We start from the raw sequence: 17,775 nt of genomic DNA on the forward strand, positions 1-17,775 counted from the left end.
AAAGCAGTGAAGGTTTGGCTGCACAAAGATATGGTTGGACAAGTGTTAGCAATCTACTGCTATCCCTGAAGCCTTAGGCAACGCAAGAGCTGAAATACAGGGAAGTGCCAGCTAGGTGCCACACTGATGACACTTTGTGGCTGCCCTGGGCACCTTCCTACACACATGCCCGTCTGAGATACCATTATCTCATTTTCACAAAAGCCAAGAGTCAAAATACAACCAGGCCCCCTGTCGTTCAGAGGATGGAGTGTGTCTCCCATCCCTCTCTGGGTTGCTTTTTTTGTCTTATGAGAATGAATTACTTCATGATTCCCTGGGGTTGTTTCTTCCTCTAGATCACTTGAAAATGTCAAGATTCTCTTTTCAATAATACCATGAAATTACTGCCAATTATGAATAATAGCTTACATCCATGTCCAATAACAAAGTGCCTAATTACTCAAGAGGATGAAGGTATTAAAATATAATAGAGATGTATCTTGCTCTGACTGAGTAAAATTTTAAATAACTAATTTCAACTCATTAACTTCGAAAATATCTTTTTTTGGTCATCATTTGGCCATCAGTCACGATGGTCATTTTTCTAAGTGATTTTAATCTTTTTCTTTCCAAAACTACAAATTTCTTTCTTTCTTTTTTTTTTTTTTTCTCCCCAGTTAATGCTGAGGAGGATAAAAAAGACTCTGTGCTCAAATGCTCTTTTGCTGACCTCAGTGATTTCTGCTTGGGTAAGTTGATTTCTAGTATTTCCTTATTCCTTTACAGACTCTCCAAAGGCAAACTGTCTTCTTCAAACCTAGAATATTTTTTTTAAGATTTTATTTATTTATTCATGAGAGACCCAGAGAGAGAGGGAGAGAGAGGCAGAGACACAGACAGAGGGAGAAGCAGGCTCCCTGCAGGGAGCCCGATGTGGGACTCGATCCCAGGTCTCCAGGATCACGCCCTGGGCTGAAGGCAGTGCTAGACGGCTGAGTCACCTGGGCTGCCCTAGAATAATTTTTTAAGAAAAAAAAACAACAACAACAACAAAAAAAAAGAAAAAAGAAAGAAAAAAACCCCACACATTTGATCTTTAATATTTGATGGGTGAGTATAATATTCTTGGGTTAAAAATGATTAAGGTATTTCATGTACAGTTTGAAATTCAAGTAATATAAGAAGATTTGTAATGAACAACAATCTTATTACCAAAAGTTTTTAACACTTTTTGCTGTTGAGCTTTTGGAAATTTCCTTGAATTCTCTATGAATAAGGACATTAATACCACTGTTTCTAGATTTATTAAATACCAGCAGTACCTGTTGATCCCCTGTGGCGTTAGATGAAGATTTAGCTTATGTGCATAACCCTTCAATTTTTCATAGTTATATTGCCATTTAAAATATTAAACCTCTCTCCCGATTAAATTTGTAGCTTTGAGTAGTATATTTACACCAATATATCATGTTCTATCACATTTTAATACTATCTTTTGACTCTGTACTTAGCAAATGTGGCACTTCTATGAAAATAAGGCTTCTGGCACTTATAGGATCACATCATCTTCTACAGTTCCAAGTTGTTATGACCCCTGTGCCAGTCTTGAATAGTCCCAGAATTGAAGTCACATCGATTCCCCTTTCGAACCCTCCATCAAAATACAGATTACCCAGAATCATGCCACACTAAACTTATTTTCTTGCTTATACCACAAACTTTTGTTAGTTTCATTTTCCTAGATTATCTATTTTTTTCTAGTGAGGAGAAAATATCTCATCTTCTAAGTATTCCCATATGTTCCAGATTCTAACTTTTATATCCTTTACCTCATTCTTCTTCCTTAAGAAATTCTTGGTGTTCACTGACTTTTCATTAGATGACTGGGTTAGTTCCAGTTTCTACTGTCCCGCATATTCCTCTTTCTTAGTTTTCAGTCTCATATTTTCCAGAGTATATCCTTAAGCAGCTACCTCTGAAGGCTCAGATGTGATGCAAACGTTGTAAGTTATTGTATGTCCGAGACGACGTCAGTTCACTCTTACATTTCATTGTATTTGCTTGGTTATAAAGTCCTAGGTTAAAAGTAATTTTCCTGGAAACCTGGAAACTGGATTCACTTTTCATCCAGCCTCCATTGTTACTGTTAAAAGCACAATTGTTGTCTGATTCTTGTTCCTTTGTCATTGATTTTTTTTCTTCTCTCTGTGCATTTTTATTATCTTTATTTTTGTTACAGAATCATACAGCTTTATGTTTAAGTGTGTGTGCATGCATGTGTGTACAATTTCTTTCATCTCATGGTTTTGATTTCTGCCTCAGTTCTGGAAGATTTCCTGCACTTTTCTTCCAAATGACTTTTTATTTGTGTATGTGTGTGTGTTGAGGAGAAGGTGAGATCATGTATGTATATTGATGTGACTTTTTCAGAGCATCCTATTGCATTTCATCAACACAACCTCTCTAATCTCTCTAATTACACTTGTGATTGTCTTAAGTTTTCCTTCGCTTTTGAAGTTTTATCCTGTTGTTCCAGGGATCCATTTTTTTGGCCTGCTTCAATTAGTCATTGTCTTTTAGGCTGTAGAATTTCCAACCGTTTCTGGTGATCTTTGGTCATCTGTTTACATTTAAGAATACAACAAGAAGAAGGCTGACTCAGAGTTCTAGGTACATGCACGAGTCTCAGGAAAGGAAAGATTTCACTCTAGAGTGAATGGTTTAGGAGCCATCACTTAGGTGATGCACCCAATGTCGGATTGAAAATCGTATTACAGAGAGCTGACTCGCACATGCAGAGTGCTCCCGCACTTTGAATTTCTTCAGAGAAAAAGTTTGTGTTTGCATATTGTATTGTCAGACCTTCAGTTTTCTTCAGGTTTTCACCTCTGACTCTCACTCCTGTGCTTATCTACCACCTTTGAGCCCAGGCATCTCTAGGATTTGGCTAAAGAGATTCACCGTCTTCCTGACTGCAAAAAATCTAGGCTAAGCTACTGTATCAGTTAACAGTCTTACATCAGAATTTTGCCTTCTAGAAAATTATTGTAGGAAGATACTTTTTGAAAGTTATTTATTATCATGATAATGACGTCTTTAGAGCAAGGGATGGCAAATATACTTGAAAACTCATTTAGCCATCTCGAACTTCCTTTATTTACCAACAAGTTGATGACACCCAGCTCTTCAATGAGATATTTTGTTGTATGAGCCAAAGGATGAAACCTGTAGAACACTTACTTTAGAGACTCCGTATTGGATTTTTTGTTTAAAATTCTATTCGAAAAAAAATAGTTTCAGAAATGAAAAATATTTTCCCTGACAGTTTTCTGGATAATAATCATCAAACTTAAGAATGGAAAGAAGTTAAATATTCTTGTAACCGTACTATTGGACCTTTCGTGGCATGTTGCTGAGTGGGGAAAAATAGCTTAAATGTAAATGTAGGCCTCCCCTCATTTTAGTTGAAAATGTATGAGAAAAGAGGTAGAAATATTCCAGTATGCTAGCTAATAGTGCATAACTTCACACGATAAGGTTATTTGTCTATATTTTTTTCTCGAAACAACATATATAAATATTATAAAAAAGAATATGTAAAGAAAAAACTCACATCAGAATTTTTTGTAGATAGGGAAAATTGCTCTTATTTCAGTCAAACTAGTACACAATTCAATGGAGAGTTTTTAAAACTGAAACTCGAAACTGGTTGATAGTCACCTAGTATTTGGAATAACAGTAATATTGAAAGGTTCTATCCTGACCCTCAGTTGGTAGTCAATATAATTTTTATTTTTCCTGTAGCAGAGACAATTTTGCCCAGCCTTCCCTTTTGCTTTTTGCTACTATCACCCAAGATTTGCTTCATTTGAGCAAGATTTGCCTTCAGATCTGTGGCTGGCTGGACTTGTGCATGGGCAATGCCTTTGAACTGGGACTTCTCTTTTTCATAAACTGAATAGAAAGAAAATAAAGCCAGAATTGATCAAAAAGTGGCATTAACCTATTGTAACACTTATTTTAAACCTGAGAGTGAATTTGTTTATAGCCTTCAGAAGGTTCACCCTGAGTTTTCAGTAGTGAACATATTGGTGGCCTGGCAGCATCGCCTACTTCAGTGGTTCTCAACTCTGGCTACACATTCAAGTCACCCGGGAGCTCTTAAAACTCTCTGGGTCCCAGCTCCTGAAAATCAATTTTACTTGGTCTGAGGATTGAAATCAGGATCCATACTTTTAACTATAACCCCAGGCCAACATTGAATGTAGCCAGAATTAAGAATTTCTAGCCTAAAACATGTATCTTGATTTCTCTCTGAGGACATTGTTAAGGTACTTTTTCATAATTTTTTAAACAATGAGCTGTGTTATTTATGATAGCACTCTGAATTACTGAAAATTAGTCATGTTTCTTAAATATTCACTTTTGTGTGTGTGGCATCGAGACAGTGCTGGCGTATTAAGTTTCCTAATTAAAGGAAGACAGCCACCGGCAGGTTCATTTCATATACAACATCAATATCAAAGAGAACGTTTCATCAGAACAAATATACTCAATCAGAGTACAAAGGTCTTTTCCATACTAATTAATTCTGGAAGTATTACTATTGTTATTTTCTGATAAGAAGACAAAAATAAGCACAAAAACCTTGTCTGAAATACCATACAAGTGACATGGTTTGCATAGCACCTTTCATTAATAATTCTCCCAAATTAATACTGGTTAATAGCCTCACAATGACTCCGGTCATGCAAGTCTTTCCATTCAGTTCTATGCATCTTATTTTTGAAAGTTAAAAAAATTGTGATAGTGACATCATAAGTGTTGACATTTTCTCTAAATGCTTAATGTAATTGGGCATCCTCACTCCATGGATGTTTCTCCCCTCATCCTTCCAGTATGTCCCAATCATCCGCCACACTTGACCTGTCTTCCTACCTCTTCAGGCATCGTACCTCATAGTCAACACTTTAGCACCCCCAGCCTCAATCTACCATGCATTCAATTTAGGGAACCATCACAGCTTCCCAAGAGGTTAAAGCATCCACACCTGAGGTATTTGCCTTTACAGTGAAGGTGAGAATGAAGCTCTGGCTGACTGTGGTATCAGCAGGTGTTCCAGGAATCCATCTGGATGTAACACCTGGCTGAAAAGTACTCATTTAGAGGCAGCCACATATCTAAAATGGATATGATTTTTTCTTTGAGAATAGATCAAGCAAAACGGTGTCAAATATACCAAGAGTGCAATTAAATAAAGCATGAGTGTTTTAGCAATACATACTCTCTTTTAAATTCAATGAAGTTGCATTTTCTAATTTTGCTTTTAGAGTGCAGACTGACAGCTTCTACCGTTGGGTTGGTTAATGCATGAGAGTTAAGTACCAGCAGGCTCTAATACAGTTTTTGAAACCTGACTGATGCATCTAGTTAATGGCTTTTTCTTAAGAGACAGAGAGAGAGAGAGAGAGAGAGAGAAAGAGAGAGAGAGAATCACATGAGTGTGAGGGAGGAGTAGAGGGAGGGGGAGAGAGAGAATCCTTGCTGAGTGTGGAGCCCATTGTGGGGCTCGATGTCATACCCCTGAGATTATGACCTGAGCCAAAATCAGGTGGATGCTCAACTGACTGGGCCACCCAGGCACCCTCCTTTATTTTCTTTTGTTTTTTTTTTTGTTTTTGTTTTTGTTTTTGTTTTTTTTTACAGTGAACTACTTTGAGTAGTTCAAAGTAGTTTGCCCCATGAGACTATCAGCGCTGTTGCAGAGTTGGCTACAGGTAGTCTGTGTTCCATTGAGGATGAGTATAGCTCATTGTTCAAAATGATAGCTACGGGGGAAGGAACACTCCTGGTTCTGTTGACTCAGAGCTGGACATTTCTAGTAAGATTGCCTAGCAGGATTTGTAGTGTATTATGGTTGAAATGCTGTTTTCCCTGCCAGACATTGGTCAAATTCTCATTCTTGTATCTACTAGCTGTGTGACTGTGGCATATTATTAACCACTCTGAGCCTCGGTAATCCCATTTATTAATTGGAATTAATTATCCAGGCTTTGCAAGACTTTTAAATTAAAAAATTAATTTTTAATTAAATTTAATTAATTTATTTAAATTAAATAAAGAGGCGCAACTCCACCACACTCCTAGCACAACATCATAGAGGTTCGACAAATATTTGTTCATTGCTTTATTCACTCACTCATTAAGCTTATCTTGCACCTCAAGTTTTGCTGGGCTCAGAGATATCTTCCCCAACCAACTTTTATCATCAAAATGTGATTTTTTTTGTGGCAGAGTGGAATAACAATAATTTGCTGAACACTTATTACACACTCTCTGCCTGACTTATCTTACTTAATTCTCATAACATTTTTTTTTTTTTGAGTTAGGTACTATTATTAGCCTCTTTTCTTTTTAGCTGAGGAACCTGATTGGCCAAGATAGGATAACTTGCTAAATGCCATACATCTAGCCAAGGAAGAATTGAAATCCTAATCTAGGAGGTCTTAGCCCCTCATCTTCTCCCTCAATCATCCCAGTAGGAACACAGTCCATGGAGGGGAGAGGTGGTTAGTGGTGTCCATAGAACACTAGCTCTGCAATGTTAATAAGTATGGGGCTGCGAGCAGTGAAACACTGCATAGTAAAATATATTTGGGTGATGATTGGTTGCATAAGGCTAATCAGGTTGGGAGGTTTAGAATTTCATTGTTTGGTTTTCTTCCTTCATTATTTTGCCATCTGTGAGCCTTTAATTCTTTTTTTTTTTTTAAGATTGATTTATTTATTTTAGAGAGATAAAGAGTGAAAGCTGGGGGAGGGGGAAAGGGAGAGAGAGAAATCCTCAACCAGACTGCCCACTGAGGGTGGAGCCCCACACGGGCTCTATCTCACAACCTTAAGATCATGGCCTGAGCCAAAGTCAAGACTCACACACTCAAGCCATGAGCCAGCTAGGCGCACCTAATTCTACTTTTCATAGGACAGCTCACAAAGCCAGAGCACCATTTGATCTTTTGCCTGGAGCCACACAGACAGACAGACAGCCACACACACACACACACACACACACACACACACACACACACACAGTTATTCTGGCAAGTGTCAATCCATGTAACAAGGGACTTGAAACTCCGATGTGACGATACCCTTGTCTGTCGGCCTGGAAGCCCTGTGTTATCACTCGCCCTCTCTCTTGCAGGTGTTCTGTAAAGTGACAAGGACAGAGAAATCCATATTAGCAAGTAACTGGAGCTTATGCTGCAATAAACCCAGATAACTTTGAAGTGAAATAATCAGGGCTTGTTAAGGCCAACATAATTTGGCTGCAGCCAACTAAAACGTGCATCTACCCAAACTTGTGAAATCAACATTTCATTAATGCTATGAAGTGAGTCCCTTTAGGATCTGATTTATGTTGGCACAGCCAGATATTTGTCTTCTGTGAGCTTAAACGTTCAGGTGGTGGAGGGTTCATTTTATTCCTTAAAACAGTTATGGTCAAATGAGTACGTGGTACTTTTGCTTTCATCCTGTAATATTAGATAATCTCCAATAGTTTTTGATATTTCTTTCAAATAACGTTTCGCATTAAGATGGCGGAAAAAATAACTTCTTATTGATGTTGCCAACCTACTTCAAGATTACAGAAATAGAGGAATTACACTGAAAGAATGGATTGTTTTCCAGTTGTGACAGCCTTACAGTCGCTGCAAATCTTTTTATTTGTTAGCTAAGCCCATTAAATAAGTCCTCTTGCCTCAATTTTTTTTTTTCAAATTGTGTTCAGCATCTGACACTGCTCAGCACTTGCTGCTGCAAGTGCTATATCCACTGCCACCCGTTGTCCAGTGTGCCATGTCCCTGGGGAGATGTGCATAATAACTTCCTAATCGTCTCTGCTCCCATCCTCGCCTCCTTATGGTCTATTTTGCATACAGCAGTTACCAGAAGCTTTCATAAAAGGAAAATTAAATATCATCATTTCTCTACTCACATCCCTCCTGGTTTCCCACTACCTGTCAGATGTAGACTCCTAACTGTAGCCTTCAGAGGCCTTAAGAGATGTGGCCCTGCTCTAGCTCTAGAGCATTTGCTAATGCTTCCGTTTACTCACAGTGCTAGAGCCATCCCAGCCCTCTTTTGTTCTTTATTCATTATAAGTTTTGCTCTTATCCCAAGTCCCTACGCTGAGAGAAATATGAGCTTCACTTTGTGTCTCCTGATCTTGAATTAAGAGATATTACTGGAAATTACAAGATTTATTTTTTTTCCCTCTTTCCATTTCCAGAGGACAGAGACTTGCTTAGTCTTGTTGGTGCCGACAGCCCAGAATCAAGAACAGTACCTGGCACATAGTAGGTTGTCAAGGAGTAGTTTTAGGATCCCTGAAAGGAGAGATGAACGGATGAAAGCCAAGGAGGATATTGACACACATATCTTTGGAGAATCTGCTCTCCGTTACTACTTTGCTTTCTGTGATGTCATTCATCGCTGTGGTTTTCTCACTCATTAGGAATCAGTACCGTGTTATTGTTCTCACTGAAGACCTAATCTAATGGCATTCCTCGTGTTCATGTAAGATGTATTGGCAAACCTTTTGCAGAGCATTTAAAGACCTAATAGCTATGGCTCTTTTTAGTAGTAAGAGAATGCCTTTCTAACATTATTCCCAATGGGAAGTCCTCTGGAGTGCCCATTTAGATGCTTCCTACTTTCTATTATCCGATTATTATTTCTATTATAGCACTTTGGCTGGTTCACTAGAATGATAATAACTGCCCTCTATGTCTGTCTCATTCGTGTTACCTGTACACACTGTCTACTCGATGGATGGATCATTGATGATTGGGTGAATGTGTGGAACAATGCATGTGGATAGAGTAAGCACTGGCACATGACACAGTGGAAAGCATTTATCTTCAAAATTTGCTTGGGTGTGGGGTTGACTGAATACAGCTTTGGCAGTGCCCTCACTGTGACTGGCTAGTGTCGGGGCTTGAGAGCAATGCTCGTGTTGGGAGAAGTGGGCAGCAAAGGAACTGCAAGGAATTAGTAAGTTCGGATCTTCATTATCACCATGCTCTAACCACTGAGTAAACCATATGTGGGCTGTTAGGTTTACTCTTCATAGGAAACTTCAGTGGAATAATAATTTTTAAGATCATGGACCTTACTAGCAGTCATATCAGGTACTAACTCTATCACTCAGGAGAAAAGTACACCATCCGTGCCTCAGGTTCCTGATTTACAAAATGGAGATATCAATACTATGGTTTGATTTTTTTCTTATACTGTGAGTAAGGATTGTTTGAATTAAGAGTTTTCGTGAGATGCAAATAAGACAATGTATTGGAAGTATTACTATTCATATTAATTAACACAAATTAATATTGCATATAATAATTGATTGCATTAATACGCAATTATATTAATTATGCATAATTAATATTATGCAATGATGATGCATATTAAATTAATAATATGCAATATTAATTTAGGTTTGCTAAAATCATCATTAGTTCTCTTTTCACTGTATCAGGCTCCCTGCTTCAACATATTAAATGATCTTTTTTTCAGCTTGGAGAATCTTGTTTTTTTTTTTAATATAATAGCTTTATTGAGATATAATTCACATACCGTACAATTCACCCACTCAATGGTTTTTAGTATATATAAATTTATATATAAATTACAAAAAATAAAAATAACTTTAAGCTATTACTATCTTTATTTTAATCTTCAGCCCCAATTGCTCTGGCAATCCTGGAACACACTATCATTAGCAATGTATGGAAAGGTTGCACCGTAGTGGCCAACTAATAAGATCACTCACACATACTTAAAATTGCCTAACAGTTACCTCATTCATTTCCAGATGGTCCAGCAGTTATATTACTATATAGCAAAGTAATGAAATGGCATTAAAATAAAGAAGAATCGAGATGGAATAATTTGTCTATTAAAATTACAGTGTGAGAGATGGCTCTAAGGTTTATGCTGCAATCATAGGAGCCTGCTGTCTTGATTGGTCCCTTTGAGTTTTGAGCTGATGTTGGTTTGCGCACAAACTTTGCAAGAGTTCATGGATTCCCACTTGACTCAACAAAAATTGTCATCATAAATTATATTACTGATGATTGCAAAAAGGATTTGTAAATTAAATTTTAAATTTCCATTGGCATATTCATGTTAATTATGTTGTTTCCTGCCCACCTAGACTTTAAAGTGGAAAATATGACTTTTTTGCAGTCCCAAATTACATAATTGGTTTTATAGATGCCTAATTACTAGAGTTGTGAACTTAAAGAAAGAGAATGTGCATTTCTTTAATACCTTATATGTACAAATCACATAGATTATTTCATATGATCCTAATCCTTGAAGCAAGATTTTATTATTCCAGATTTTCAGATTTAAAAAACCATAACTGACCCAATGCCCTTCAAGCTGATAAATGACATAACTAGGATTAATTTGGGTTTGCTGAAATCATTAGTTCTTTTTTCACTACGTTGGGGTCCTGGGTTCAACATATTAAATGATTTTTTTTTAAGGTTTGGGAATCATGTTTTTTTATATATATAGCTGTAGCAGCTTTATTGAGATATAATTCACATACCATACAATTCACCCATTTTAAGTGTGCGACTGAAATGGTTTTTCGTATATCCATCACCGTAATTTTAGGATATTTTCATCACCTCAAAAGAAGACCTCATACCTATGAGCAGTCACCTATTCTTCTTACCTCAATCCCCCAAGCTTCAGGTAGCCACTCATTTACTTTCTGCCTCTATAAATTATTCTGGACAGTTCATGCTAGTCACAAAAGACAATATTTGGTCTTTCGTGACCAGCATTTTTCACTTAGCTTAATGTTTCCAGGGTTCATCCATGTTTTAACATTGATCGGTACTTCATTCCTTTTTATTGCTGAATAATATTCCACTATATGGATAAGTCATGTGTTATTTATCCATTCATCAGTTGATGGACACTTGGATAGTTTTTGGCTATTACAAATAATGCTGCTATGAGCATTGGTGTATAAGATTTTGTGAATTGATATTTTCATTTCTCGTGAATACATACCTGGGAGTAGCGTGGAGAATCATATGGAAGCTATGTTAAAACTTTGGAGGAACTGCCAGATTGGTTTCTCCAGCACCCGCAGCATGTTTCATCCCCATCCACAGTTTCTGAGGGCTTGACAGCTCCACATTCTCACCAACAGTTGTTATTGTCCATCTTTTCTATTATAGCCGTCCAACAGGGTGTGACGTGGTCTCATTGTGGGCTTGGGTTCGGTTTACACGTCCGTGATAAATAACGATGTTGAGCATCTTTTCATCCGTTTGTTGGCCACTGTATATCTTTATTGGAGAAATGTCTATTCAGATCCTTAGCCCTTTTTTTTTAAAATTTTTTTAAAATTTTTTTTATTTATTTATGATCGGCACACAGTGAGAGAGAGAGAGGCAGAGACACAGGCAGAGGGAGAAGCAGGCTCCATGCACCGGGAGCCCGACGTGGGATTCGATCCCGGGTCTCCAGGATCGCGCCCTGGGCCAAAGGCAGGCGCCAAACCACTGCGCCACCCAGGGATCCCCCCTTAGCCCTTTTTTAAACTGGGTTGTCTTTTTATTATTGAGTTGTGTTATATGTACATAGAGATACATATAGATACTTTCTAAATACATATACAGATATGTATATCTATATACATGTATAGATATGTACATATAGATACTTTCTGTTTCTTATATGGATAAAAGCACAAATATATGCATGTAAAACATGTTCATTTGTATGATATACATGTACACATATGCACATACCCTGCTATAACTTAATGTCCAGTGCTGATATATACATACACATATCGCATGCACATTTTGTGTGAGTGTGTGCGTGTTACTCTATGTCAGGTGCTAATAAAAGTAATAAAACCTTCTGAGGAGACAGAGAAGTATGGGAGGTTCTATTTTAGAAATGGTGGTTGAGGAAGACTCTCTGATACAGAACCCTGGCTGCAACGGGGATTGAGCATTCCTGGCAGAGAAAGGAGCAAGTGCAAGGGCTCTGCAGTGAGAACATACTTCACACCAAGGAACCTAGTGCAGCTGGACTGGAGGGAGTGAGGGTGAGGTTAGAGGACAGAGATGAGAAGTGGTACTAAGGGGCCTGAGGATGCTTGCCCAGTGTGCCATAATGTAAATATGACTTTTACTTGGAGCTACAAAGTATTGGAAGGTTCTGAGTAGAAGTTTAATGTAATTTAACGTAAATTTTAAAAGGACCACTCGGTCTGTGGTAGGAGTAAAAAACAGAAACAGGAAGATTGATTAGGAGACTCTTGCAGGTTTCTACCGAGAGATAGTGGTGGCTTGGATTAAGAAACTATGACTTTAATAAATGATCAGTTTCTAGATGTAATTTGAAGATAGGCCAGACAGGAGTTTAAATCCTTGGAAGCATTCAACAGATCTTTACTGGATAGCAAAGACAGGTCAGACCCTATTCTAGATGGTAGGGACAAAACAGCGAACAAAAAAGACAACAAAAACGAATAAAGCAAAAAAACTGACCCACAGACACCTTGGTGAGGGAAATAGATAATAAATGAGGATAAATAAATAAAAATAACATATTGCATGTTAGAAACTGATCTGCTAGAAAGTAAAAGCAAAGCAGAAAAAGTATTTTGTGCTCAGTCAACAAAATTTATTTAAGGATCAGACATCAGGTCAAAGAAAGTGAGGAGTCAGGATATTGGCCTCTACTGTAAACTGGAAGAATGGAGTTGCTATTTATTAAAGTGCTCATTGTTTCTATCCATGGGCTTGGGGGAACATTCTTGTGAACGTAACTTTTTTTTTTTTTCTTTTAGATGACTTTAGGATCCCTCTCTAGGTGTGCTCTTAAAACATATTAACACACTGTGTTCCAAAAAATGTACTGATTTATATTGGTATAGAAAACAAATGACTATTATCATTTCTCTAACGTCTTGTCGGCAATGGATATTCTTATTAGAAATGAAAGATGCCAAAGAAAATTCATGTGCTAGCATAAAATAGTACCTTTTTAATTTTAAATTCTTGGCCATGGAAGATATTAAGCCACATAAAAATAAGTAAGTTCTCATAAAATTTACCTTACCTTTTATTTCTTGTCTGTTGACAATTTTTATCTTTACCTGTTGGGATGCTAATATTTACCTCCATCATCATCAGCTGAAGGAAGATAGAAAGCTATGTTGATAATTAGAGATTCCATCCTTTTTCATTCAACAAATATATTGCAATTTTTACATGACCCAGTTGTTTTTGTTTTAATTTTTGAATATTGGGCAGCCTGGGTGGCTCAGCGGTTTAGCGCTGCCTTCAGCCCAGGGCGTGATCCTGGAGACCTGGGATCGAGTCCCACGTCGGGCTCCCTGCATGGAGCCTGCTTCTCCCTCTGCCTGTGTCTCTGCCCCTCTCTCTCTCTCTCTGTTTCTGTCTCTCATGAATAAATAAATAAAATATTAAAAAAATTTTTTGAATATTATATTGCTTCAAAGTTTCCTAAATCATCATCCCTCCAATACTACAAGAGGCAGTATTAAATAGTAGCTAAGAATGTAAGGTTTAGGGCCAGATTTCCTGGGCTCTCATCCTGCCTCATACCAGATGTGACACCCTAGGTACTTGCCTACATTTCCTTGCTAGTAAGGAAGGCTAGTAACAGTACTTTTAAATGATTTACTCAAAATATATGTGAAAATAATATGACACCCTTCCCAGCACTCAGACTAAAAACATTGGAATTATTGTTGACTTTTCTCTTTTAAATGTCACATCCAATAGAATTCTGTTAATTTTCCCTTAAAAAATACATCCTCAGGTTGACCATTCCTGAGTCTCGATACCACCCTGACCCAAAGCATAGCCTCTCTACCTCATTATTTCAATTACTCCTACCTGATTTCTTTTCCTCTGGCCTTGGCACCTTCAGCCTATTCTCATGTCAGCATCCAGATTGATTTTGTTAAAATCTGCTCAAATTCACTGTGCTCAAATTCACACAATAGCACTTTTTAACTCAGGATGAAAACCAAAATCATTCTAGTGGCCCAAGTCCTCCATGATATGCTCCTACTTCCTCTATTGCTACTTTAACATGATACCCTGCCACCTTCACTCTTGTTCATTCCTCACCAGTCACACTCATCTATTTGTCTGTCATCAGACAAGAAAGGCATGTTCCCACCTCAGGGCCTTTGTACTTGCTTTACCCTTTGCCTGTGATGCTCTTCCCACCATTTTGGCATCTTTGCTCCAGGTTACTCAAGGGAGGCCATCCTTAACTACCTTATTTAGAATTGCAAATTGCAGCCCTCTCTGTTAATCTCCCTGCCCTCCTTTCTTTTTTTTTTTTTTTTTTTTAAATTAACCACATCATCATTTAATATATAAAAGTTACATTTTTTCTTTTCTTAACTTTGTCACCATCAACTTTATGAGGGTGAGGATTTTTGTTCATTGTGCTTCCTCCTACCTTCAAAGTAGAATAGTCTCTGGAACACTGTAGAACTAGCTCAATATATTATTTAATGAATGAAGGATACCTGATACGTATAACAATTAAATAATTGTTAGCTATCCCCCTGAAAAAGAAAGCAAAACAAAACATTAGTTACAGGAATAGTGTGTATAAAGTTAGTGTGAGAAAAAAATACCTATTTAACAACAACAGAAAAAAATACAAACTACATTAAGACATTTTTATATTCAGGAAAAGCATCTAATTGACTTCTTGTTTCTAACCCAGGAACACTGTAGGAACATTTTAAGAGACAAGACAGGAGAGATAAATTTACATTACATTAACAGGAATTTGCAATCTCGCTAATAGTAAAAGGAAAAAAGAAAGCTGTTATTACATACAGAAGAATCCTTCTGTATAATTTGAAGAAAAACAATAAGAAAGGTAAACATAGGGGTACCTGGGTGGCTCAGCCATTGAGCGTCTGCCTTTGACTCAGGGCGTGACCCGGGGGTCCCGGGATCGAGTCCCACATCGGGCTCCTCCGCAGGGAACCTACTTCTCCCTCTGCCTGTGTTTCTGCCTCTCTCTCTGTGTCTCTCATGAATAAATAAATAAAATCTTTAAAAAGAATATTAAGTGCTCAGAGCATTTTAATGTAGTTGACAATTAATAATATAAGTTAAATGATTGAAATCTTTAAAGAATTGTACATAGTTGTTGATGTCAAAATTTATGATAGGTGTCAGCAGATGGAATAAAATAACTCTCCAAAGCATTTTCACTTATTTGAAAAGGCTAAATATATACGATGCTGTCTGTTTTTGAATTTGAAGACATACTTCCATCATATGGAATACAGGTTTTGTGAAATACATCAGCGGTTCGTGGTTGTACCTACAGCCACCATAGAGGTTTCTTGTGTTGATTATAGTTTGTTTATTGTTCATATATTCTTACAAGGTCCTACTCTTTTTATAATTCTAATGGTAATTAATTTTCAGTGTTCTCTCCTTGTTTGCAGTTGTAGTTTCATTTCCAATCCCTGATATTAAAAAAAAAAAAAAAATCCGTATACTGTTTGTTAGAATTGCTTCTGTGAGTTCTCAGACTTGTCACTCTTCGGTCAAATTTGCATTTAGGAAACTGTCCAACTTTTAAGAAAACAAATTCCCAAATTTAATACAGATTTTAATTGAGCAAACAAATGCTTGAGAATCTATTGAGTACTAAGCAATGTCTTTATCTTCATGTTCTAAAGAGATGATGAGTTTGCGTGATTCTAATTTTGTTTTAAAGAAGTTTAAGTCCATTAAACAGCAGAGATGTATTTAATTCTTATGAAAGTTACTGTAGTGTCAGTATTAATCCACTAACAGGGAAGTTTTCACGTTATCCACCCCCCCCCCCCCGCCTTTTTTTCCTTTTTTTTGCTTATTTTTTGGATGGATGGGTCATGAGAAAGTTATACTTGGTTAAACCTTGGGAAAGCATGAATAAAAGAGAGATTAGTACATTTAAAGAGAGCGAAAAGGCAGAAGGATAAAAGTGGATATAATTTTCTCTCTCTTTTCTAGCCCTAGGGAAAGATAAGGATTACATGGATGAATCAGAACATGCTAATTATGACCGATCTCGGCTAATCAGAGACTCTGTTCCCCGAGATAATTCTGAATCCAAGGCAAAGTTATCTAAGGTAATACCAACTAAACTATCAATAAGTCACTTGAAAGCAATATTTCTAAAACCTTTCAGTTCTCAATATTAATGTGTTTTGTGCTGGAGAGGATAAGAGGGCACACGGGTTAGTTAATATGCGTCGTTAAGGACTTAAAGGTAGAAAGTTGTATGTAGACATCATATTTATGTTATCAAATATTTCTTTTTAAAACAATGTGAAATATAAAATTAACCTTTAAGGGGTTGTTACCTCTTTTTTTCATACTTTTTGAAAGGCAGCAGGATTACAGGAGAGCCCAGAATGGACCTAGATTTGAACTCTGGTTCTGCTACTTACTATTTGTGAGCAGGTTAATTAAACTCACTAGGCCTTGTTTTTCTCATCTGTTAAGTTGGATTCTGTCGTCTGCTCGACGGAATTGTTTGATGGGTGCGTGAGATAACCGTATGAGAGCATTTAGAGCAGAGTCCACGCTGACCACGGGGCAGGTTTTTGTAACAACCTGGCAGCTGAGAATACCTCATTGAAACTACAGTTCATCAGCAGATGCGTAACTGGGCTACAGTTGGGTTTAAAAACCCCTGACGGCAGCAATCCCACCGCTGCTCAAACAAAAAGATTTTGTGAACTCTACAAAGCATCTGAGTTTGGCCATTCAACACTGAATGCCATCCCCTTTTGATATGGTCCAAGACAAATTCTGGCTCAGTCCAAGCCCAGTCCCCCCTCCTCCATTATTTTTCTATTGATTAAAGTGGGAATGTGTTTCTAAAAGAAATTTGCGGCTTAACACAGGGAATGACTTAACCTTCATCATCGCTGCGAGGCTAATCATCCCATCCTTGAAAAGTAGTCCTCTATTTCTCTGATGTTTGATTTGGCTTGGCTTGGATTAATTATGCAAATCCCTTCATTAGTCACCACCACAGCGTCAGAGAAGAAATATGGCACAATTAAAATATTGCTATCATAAATTAGACCGACTTTAATAAATAGATGTAGGGATAAACACTCGCGTCAAATTTCTTCATTCCTCTTTTGCTTTGTTTTGTTAAATGGGGTCAGTACTTTGTGCCAATAATTCTTCAGTTATCTTTACAAATCAGGGGTTCATCTACCCTCTGTTCACATCATCGACCGCCCTGTGTCTGTCTGAGCAACATGGGGTTTAGAATGTTCTACTACCTGTAAACCATTGTTCCAAGTCACCTGAGAGAAGGAGGAGCTATCAGAAGTATTGAGGAAAAAGCAGATGTTGTTCCTCAAGACGCCCATAGCACCAATAAGACCTTCAAGTAATTAAAAAATGAACTAAGATTAAATAAAATGAATCTCATCTGCTTCTCTAGAATTCACCACGTGCCACCAGTGATACCCAGCATTTCATTTCTGCTCAACAGTAGCCATTTTTCAGTCTCACTTTGACTAGACTTGAACTGTAGAATCTGAAAGTTAAGAAGTAGTGAAGGGGCGCCTGGGTGGCTCCGTCAGTTAAGCAGCCGACCCTTGATTTCGGCTCCGGTCATGGTCTCAGGATCATGAGATCAAGCCCCGTGTTGGGCTCTGCACTCAGCAGA

At 37.5% G+C, this 17,775-nt stretch overlaps 1 protein-coding gene across 6 annotated transcripts in view; it reads left to right on the plus strand.

The window, feature by feature from the left end:
- ANO3 (anoctamin 3) overlaps positions 1-17,775 on the plus strand; it is a 372,280-nt gene that overhangs the window by 203,262 nt on the left and 151,243 nt on the right. For all 6 annotated transcript variants that reach the window (XM_025459798.3, XM_025459799.3, XM_025459797.3 and 3 more), the window contains 2 exons: positions 660-731; positions 16,095-16,213. In XM_025459798.3, the coding sequence (XP_025315583.3) occupies positions 660-731; positions 16,095-16,213 (191 nt within the window). The remainder of the gene's footprint in view (positions 1-659; positions 732-16,094; positions 16,214-17,775) is intronic.

This window comes from Canis lupus, chromosome 21, assembly GCF_003254725.2.
Source record: "Canis lupus dingo isolate Sandy chromosome 21, ASM325472v2, whole genome shotgun sequence".
NCBI lineage: Eukaryota > Metazoa > Chordata > Mammalia > Carnivora > Canidae > Canis > Canis lupus.